At 46.6% G+C, this 8,498-nt stretch overlaps 1 protein-coding gene and 1 pseudogene across 1 annotated transcript; both read left to right on the top strand.

Moving 5' to 3' along the window:
* Positions 1-1,072: 1,072 nt before the first annotated feature.
* On the top strand, positions 1,073-3,250 carry LOC135610587 (probable inorganic phosphate transporter 1-8). The gene is made up of 2 exons (XM_065105261.1): positions 1,073-1,183; positions 1,417-3,250. The coding sequence occupies exon 2, from the start codon at positions 1,444-1,446 to the stop codon at positions 3,043-3,045; it is 1,602 nt and encodes a 533-aa protein (XP_064961333.1). The 5' UTR covers positions 1,073-1,183; positions 1,417-1,443; the 3' UTR covers positions 3,046-3,250.
* A 687-nt stretch (positions 3,251-3,937) lies between these two features.
* LOC103980920 (ruBisCO large subunit-binding protein subunit alpha, chloroplastic-like) lies at positions 3,938-7,711 on the top strand (annotated as a pseudogene).
* Positions 7,712-8,498: the final 787 nt, after the last annotated feature.

Genomic DNA, 8,498 nt, shown 5'->3' with positions numbered 1-8,498 from the left:
TATTCGGGATCAGACCAAGTCATGTTGACTCCTTGGCCACGACGTAAAGATTCACCAATATTTTGGTACTATAATGAGGACCCGAGGCTTATACCTCGGCTATGAGCCTTTGGCTCCCTTACGAGAGAAAACATTGATAAGACCATTTAGTCTCACATTGGTCGAAGAGTACGTGAACCAAGAGCTCATAAGTTCGTCATGTCTCCCTTATCCTCAAAGGTGTCTTTTAGAGCTCACATACTCTTAAAGAGTACGTCCATCGTAAAAAACGAATAATTCCTCATGAGCCCAAAGATCGTACCAATGGCCAACCGACGAAATGATCCAAATATATCTTATTTACTCAATTAACTTGTTAGATTCAAAAAATAGTCTTATTAAATAAATCTCTTACAACCTTAGAAAACTTCTCGTCAATGGTTCAAACATGAATATGTAAATTAAATAAAAATATTTTTATAAGATTTCACACTTCATTTATATTTATCATGGAGATCATTATTTATCTATAACAACAACAATAATTATCTTTGAAAAGATATCTCTGATAGGAAATTATCTTTGTTTCTTTGCCACTAATTATAAGATACACAAAGGAAAATAAAAACCTGTAAGCTTCCCCTTTTCCCAAAATCGCAAGTCCTACACATTCTACTGTATCATTGTTAATTGCGTGGTTAATTTGCACTTTGCCTCTTCCTCTTCCTCTTCCTCTTCCCAGTCAACGGAGCAAAATGTAGTGTGCCACTTTCCAAGGCCAGGAATTAAAGGAGGTAAGCCGGCTTTTTGAACCCAACGCTCCTCTGCTTTCCTCCTCTTTAGACTTTCCACCAACATGATAACTTCACATATCATATATATATATATATATATATATATATATGGTCAATGAACAGTGGAAGATTACTGCATAAAAGTAGAAGGCCAGTTAAGAGGGGGGCACCAACATGGCAATTGAAATCTGTACATAGCAGCAAGTAAAATACCACATGAATCACAAATAATCTTGCATTTGACCGTCCTTTTGACCCGTCGAAATCCCAAGAATATTCTTCTCCAAGATTCTTGCATCCCCAACGCTGGTGTCCTTCCGCGTCCTCCACTATAAATGCTCGCCAGCCCGCGTCTTGCCTGCTCGCCTTCGCGTCGCTCGGTCTCTTCGGTTGCTATCTCCCGCTAAGTGGTACGTGAACCGGCGCTTTTTGTGTTAGGGTTTCTTCTTCTTCTTCTTCTTTTCTTGTCTGTTATTGTTCTGCATTAGCTGTCTTCTTTCCGGATCTGGTTCCTTCCTTTTTAGTTCTCCATCAAACGATTTGACGATTTGTTCCGGTTTTGGATTCCAACAATATCTTTATTTTAAGCAAAAATGCCGACTTGTAGTTTTGGATTCATCGTCTAAACCTGATGAGTTCACAGGGAGGAGAGGAGGAGAACAAGGCGAGCATGTCGCAGCAACTCCAGGTCTTGAACGCGCTCGACGTCGCGAAGACGCAATGGTACCACTTCACGGCGATCGTCATCGCGGGCATGGGCTTCTTCACAGACGCCTACGACCTCTTCTGCATCTCACTCGTCACCAAGCTCCTCGGCCGCATCTACTACCACGTCGACGGGTCCCCCACCCCCGGGTCACTCCCGCCCCAGGCCTCCGCCGCCGTTAATGGCGTCGCCTTCGTTGGGACCCTCTCCGGCCAGCTCTTCTTTGGTTGGCTCGGTGATAAGATGGGCCGCAAGCGCGTCTACGGCATGACCCTCATGATCATGGTCATCTGCTCCATCGCCTCCGGTCTCTCTTTCGGCCACGACTCCAAGGGCGTCATGGCCACCCTCTGCTTCTTCCGCTTCTGGCTCGGCTTCGGTATCGGCGGCGACTACCCTCTCTCCGCCACGATCATGTCGGAGTACGCTAATAAAAAGACCCGCGGGGCGTTCATCGCCGCCGTCTTCGCCATGCAGGGCGTCGGCATCCTCGCCGGCGGCATGGTGGCCATCGTGATTTCCTCCGCGTTCAAGAACAGGTACCAGGCTCCGCCCTACGCCATCGACCCCGTTGGCTCCACCGTCCCCCAGGCCGACTACGTCTGGCGCATAATTCTCATGTTCGGGTCCCTGCCGGCGGCGCTGACCTACTACTGGCGGATGAAGATGCCGGAGACGGCGCGGTACACCGCCCTCGTGGCGCAGAACGCGAAGCTGGCGGCGTCGGACATGTCCAAGGTCTTGCAGGTGGAGATCGAGGAGGAGCAGTCGAAAGTGGAGCAAATCGCCAACGCGCCGTCGAACGCCTTCGGCCTCTTCTCCAAGGAGTTCCTCCGCCGCCACGGCCTCCACTTGCTTGGCACCGCCACCACCTGGTTCCTCCTCGACATCGCCTTCTACAGCCAGAACCTCTTCCAGAAGGACATCTTCACCGCCATCGGGTGGATTCCCAAGGCCGCCACCATGAACGCGCTCGAGGAGGTCTTCCGAATCGCCCGGGCGCAGAGCATCATCGCGCTCTGCGGCACCGTGCCCGGCTACTGGTTTACCGTCGCGCTGATCGACATCATCGGCCGGTTCACGATCCAACTCCTTGGGTTCGCCATGATGACGATCTTCATGCTGGGCCTCGCCATCCCGTACCACCACTGGACCACCAAGGGTCACCAGATCGGCTTCGTCGTCATGTACGCCTTCACCTTCTTCTTCGCCAACTTCGGGCCCAACAGCACCACGTTCATCGTGCCAGCGGAGATCTTCCCCGCGCGGCTCCGCTCGACCTGCCACGGTATCTCTGCGGCCTCCGGGAAGCTCGGCGCCATCATCGGCTCTTTCGGGTTCCTCTACCTGGCGCAGAACCAGAACCCGGCCAAGGCCGACCACGGGTACCCTGCGGGCATCGGAGTAAGGAACTCGCTCTTCCTCCTCGCCGGCTGCAACCTCTTGGGCTTACTCTTCACCTTCCTGGTTCCGGAGTCGAAGGGGAGGTCGCTGGAGGAGATGTCCGGCGAGAACGAAGGTGACGAGCAGGCCGCGGGAGTATTGAACAGGACCATGCCTGTCTAATTACTTGCACGCGTGCTGCCACTGCCACCATTATCGTCCTTTGTTGCTCTACCGTTCTTTCTATTAGAATGTTAAGCCCTAAGCATATTACCTACTCCGAAACACCTGCTTAAAGGCCATCAGAGGGGATGCTCCAGGGCGAGTGATCGCGTCGTTTTGTACTCGCTATGATGTCAAGGTGTTAATGAAGATTACGTTGTTTCTTTGTTCTCCTCTCTGAAACTTCCACTGCAAGTGCGATGAGACATCGAAGTAAACTCGAGTCCTCAGCATCAGGCGTCAAGATTCGCATATGCCCGCGAGAAAGCAGCGTTAATGGCTTCGGACCGGTAGCAGAGCCGACCACTCGGGCCGGAAGATAAAGGAAGTCGGTTTGCCAATCGATCCGCTGACCGGTCCGGTTCAGAGTTTTGACGTCATCATGACGACATACGATGGGAACCCGTTCCGTTGATCTCACGTGCAACACGCCTTCTCGGCCTCCGCTAGCCGGCCTCGCTCCCATCTCTCCGCCGGCGCGCCAAACCCTAAACCGAACTCCCGCGTGATCGTGCTCTTCGGTCTTCCTCCTCCTGGAACGTCCTCGATCTCCTCCACCACATCTCGTTCCGATCGCGCGACGATACGCTTCCGAACCCTTCTCCGGCGAAGTGGCAGCGGCAAATGCGATCTCGATCGCTTCCTCCCTAGGCTCCCCTCGACGGATCCCTTTCTGCCTTTTGCTTCCGCCTTGGTCATGTTTTTTCTGGGTGGGTCTACTGTTTCTGTGATCGCCCTATTTGTCGTTTCCTGTTGTGGCTCGTGTGATGGCTGTTTTGTGATTGGGATTTGGTCTTGGGAGGTGCAGCGTTCGGGCTTGAGGAGGAGGGCGAGCGGCGGTAGCTACAGGCCGATGGTGGTGCGAGACAGGGCCAAGGAGATCGCTTTCGGCCAGAGCTCGTGGTCTTTCCTCCAGGCAGGCATTGAGAAGCTCGCGGACGCCGTGGGAGTCACCCTCGGCCCCAGGGGTACCTTCGTTTCGTCTTTATCTCCTCGTATGTTCTGGTAATTGTTGGCCTTTTTGTGCATTTTCCCTTCTGCTGCAGGGCCCTTTCTATGTCAGTAATAATACAATGCTACATTTTGTCATGTATTAGTTTAGAAAGCTGTCGAATCTTTCCCTTCTCGTTACATTATCTGGTTGGTTGTTCTTTTGGTACAGTATGTTGTGTCGAAAATGAAGGGAGGTGTTGGATGAGGTTGGGAACTCCAAGGTAGTTAATGGTGGAGTCACAATTGCCCAGGCTATTGAGCTGGCTGATCCTAAAAACGAGCAGATCTTCATCTGTTCTTTATTTTGTATGTTGAAGGTGGCAAGTTAGACCAATGACTCCACAGGTGATGGGACGACAACTGCATCTGTCCTTACTCGCGAGACCGGTAAGTTGGGTCTGCTAGGTGTTACTTCTGGTGAACATCCTGCTTCTGTCAAGAAGGGGATTGACAGAAGCTAGTTGAAGAGCTTGAGAAGAAAGCAAGGCCCGTAAATGGGCGTGGTGACATCAAAGGTAAACTTGTTTGTTTATGTACCTGGAAACTCTCATTAGTATACATATTATTATGTGTGTCAGATGATATTAAGTAACATCAATTGAAAAAAGAAATAAAAATCTTAGTAGCTGCAGCAATACCAGACTTTCACTTCTCTGTTATATCATTGTGCAACTGTCATTGTATACACGTTTCAAATTGTCGCTCTTTGATCTCTTTGTGAATTAATGTAAGAATGATAATGTTTTCAATCTGACAGAGGTTACATTTCCCCACAATTTGTCGCAAATCTTGAGAAGTTGATCTTGGAATTTGAAAATGCCAAGATTTCAGTGACCGATCAGAAGATTTCAACAATAAAGGAAATCATCCCTTTTTCAGAGAAGATGACACAGCTGGGAGCTCTTCTCCTCATTATTGCTGAGGATGTAACTGCTAGGGGTTTGGCTACTCTTGTTGTGAACAAGTTGGCAGAGCATTCTCAATGTTGCAGCAATAAAATCTCCTGTTTTGGTGACAGGAGAAAGGCTATCCTTCAGGATATTGCAAATTTGACAGGTGGATCATTACTAGTCTATTTCTTGTGAAATTTTTTACATTTTCCATTGGTTAATGGCATTGCTTCTAGTCCCAATATAAGAGTCATTTGTTTCTAAAAGTTTTTTTTTACAGAAAGCTTCAATTAAAAATAAAAGTGAACATGAATAGTTTCAGTCGTAGCAGCGAGGAAAATTAGCGTGTATTGAAAAGAAGCAGTAACAACCAGGAACCTTAGTCTTTATAGAGAAAGAGGCAGCACCTGTAGATCATTATCATACCAGTTCACCGCTTGATTTCTCTCCCTAAAGGTATGTGTAAGATAGTATAAACAATTGCTGTTAATATAGTGTCTCCAAGGAGGCTCCACCTTCCTTCAAAAAGATCATAATTTGAGGGTCCAACTTCATCTAGATAGATATGCTTGACTTGATTTCATACAATAAGGCCCCTGCTTCGGCTTCCAAAATAAAGCAGCCCTCATATTGGCATTCCCTGCAACAAAAGGACAACCATTAGAAGTACAAATCACAAAACCAGTGCCTGCATTAGCAATCCCATGAATCATAGCTAGTTTTCTGTGCAACTCAGAAGATATGGCATTCGCAATTTTTCTGCAACCCTGTAATTGTGACAGGCATGGCATTCTGTGGCCTGAAATTTGTGAATTTTGGTCTTGCCTGTTGTGTATGCTGGATTTTGTTGTCCTAAGAAATTATTAGCACTTGAATAATTGAGTAGTAACCAGTTGTCCCATTTCAATCAATTGTGTGTGGCTGCATTAATAGAAAATTTTCATCAATCATAACTCTTCTACTTAGCTTGTCTTCTATTTGTTTTCTGTTGGCACGGGGCTGAAATCCAGGCCAAAGATCTTGGCTTATAGATCGAGAATGTATCTGTTGGGCAGCTTGGCACAGCAGGAATATTTACTGTCTCACAGACCTCTACAACAACAATTTCTGATGCTGCAACCAATGATGAGATCCAGGTCAGAATTGCTCAGTTAAAGAAGGAGCTTGCTGAGACAGATTCAGTCTATGATTCTGAGAAGCTAGCTGAACGAATCGCAAAAGGCAGAGTGGCTGTCACAAAAGTAGGTGCTGCAACAGAGACTGAGCTCGAGGGCCCTAAACTTAGGATGGAGCATGCAAAGAATGCCACTTTTGCAACTATAGAGGCGGAGGCGCTGCCTATGTTCACCTCTCAGCTACTCTTCCTACAGTCAAGGAAAAGCTGGAAGATCATGATGAGCTTCTGGGTGTTGATATCGTACAGAAGGTGAGCTATCCAATCAAATAGATTCACGTATGGCCTTTATAAATTCATTTGTGAGTGTTGTTTGTCCTTAAAATTGCAGGTGTATGTAATCCCTCTCTGTTCCCATGTCGGTGTCAAGCCATATATTGTTGTGTAATACCTGTCTTATGTGGGTCTGTTGTGACACCTGAATCTTCTAATATTGACATAAACATAGGTTCAAGCACCTTCCAAATCTAAATTTTAGGATATACAAATATAGTTAAGATAAAAGTGATTGCACAAACCATATAACAGAACTTTTCATGGTGGAATATCTAATACTGGTTAGCTGCTGTACGTGCCTATCAATTTATCATGTCTAGTGCCCGATGTACGGCTGTAACAATATGGTTATGGATGTTATTTGGCAATTTTGGTTAGGTTCTGAATATCTACATCATTATTTGTTGAAGGAAAAGATATGAATATGTTCATATGCCAATTTCCGAGTCGTGTCATGTTTGTTGTCATCTTAGTGTCTTGGTTCCATGACAAATAACATTCTCTTGTTTCGATGCTTGTTTGTGATGTTGATTGCTGTTACAATTTTGCTATTCATATTCAATGGCAGAGATACCATCTAAATGTTCATCTTCTACAAAAGGTATATTCATCAGATTTGCATCGTGAAATTGCTTATGGAATTTATTCGTTCTTTAAATCGCAATGAGCAGGCACTGGTGGCGCCTGCAGCCTGGATTGAATGAAATGCCGTAGTGGAGGGAGAAGATGAAGGACAGCAGGCAGGAGAGTGGTTAACAATGCAACGACGGACAATTATGAGAATTGGTGGAAGCTGGTGTGATCGACCCTGCAAAGGTGACTGGGCGTGCACTTCAGAATGCTGTGCATCAGTGGCTGGAATGGTCCTTGCGGCACAAGCGATTGTGGTGGAGAAGCCCCAGAAAAAATCTCCTGCCAATCCACCAACCAAAGGTCTCCCACTCTGATGATGGCTTGGTTTTCTCACCGTAACGAGTGATAAGTTTATAGCAAATGCGGAGTAAGTATGAGGAGACCAGAAATGGAAGACACTCTAGCGGATGTTTCTCCTATAAATTTAGACTGCTTTGTGGATTGCAACTGTCATTGCTCGGAAGATGTTGTTGTAAAAGAGCTACCAAAAGTTGCAAGGCCTCGAGGAAGACATGCTGTAGAATCTTGCAAGCTTTCGTGGTACGAAGCATGTTATTTTCTCTCTCTAGAATGTTACAAAGGCTCATTAAACACCAGTTTTTCTTGGTTGTCATCTTCAAAAAATCAAAGGAAAAAGGCAAAAGATGCTCAGTTTTCTCTCGTTGCTTTGTTTAATTATAATCTGTTGCAGTCTGATGAGATGTGCACAAATAGAAAGTGGATTAGTGACTAGCAAAGATCAGGTAGATTTTTTTTCTTCACGGAAGAATGTTTTGATATATGTACATCTGGAATGACACAATGAAATGTGTGTAGTTGAGCCTGAAAGATACTGGCCAACAAATTCCAAGATGGATTCTGGGAAAACTAGGGGCCAACAATTGCTAAAACAGCCATGAGAACATGGCACAGGGGGCATACATGGGACACCCACTGCTTCCGCATCACCTCCCTCGTCTCCTACCCACAGCAGCGACTCCCACCTCCTGTTCTCTCACCACCACGGAGCCAGGCAATATAAAACCGAGGACACGGCTAGGCCAGTGGCTCAGCAGCGCATCGGTGGCAAGCCTCCAAAGACGAGAGAGCTGCACTGGTGATGGAGACCGTGCCTCCACGATATAGTTTTAGTAGTACAAGGTTCTCGAGAGACGTAGAAAAATGTTTCATGGTACTCGGTGGCTTGTCGCCCACATGATGTTGCTGAATCCATCGTCGAAGCTCCCTCCCTTCACTGCTCCAGTGTCGTAATATAATAATAATAATAATATACCAAGAAAGTTCATCCGATGCTGATAGGTGGTGGTTTAGAACACCCATGCATCATCACCATTCGTGATGCATAAATGGCTCGAGTGATTCAGTCGTTCATTCTGAATCTGTGGAATGAATTTACAGTGAATTTTATGACCAGTCACTGCAAGTAACAGTGACGATGAGGGAGTAAC

This window comes from Musa acuminata, chromosome BXJ2-4, assembly GCF_036884655.1.
Source record: "Musa acuminata AAA Group cultivar baxijiao chromosome BXJ2-4, Cavendish_Baxijiao_AAA, whole genome shotgun sequence".
NCBI lineage: Eukaryota > Viridiplantae > Streptophyta > Magnoliopsida > Zingiberales > Musaceae > Musa > Musa acuminata.
The sequence above is the reverse complement of the archived record's forward strand: the minus strand, read 5'-3'. Positions and strand labels throughout refer to the sequence as shown.

Excerpts from the sequence above, each read along its gene's own strand:
- LOC135610587 (XM_065105261.1), top strand. The coding sequence starts at position 1,444 with ATGTCGCAGCAACTCCAGGTCTTGAACGCGCTCGACGTCGCGAAGACG.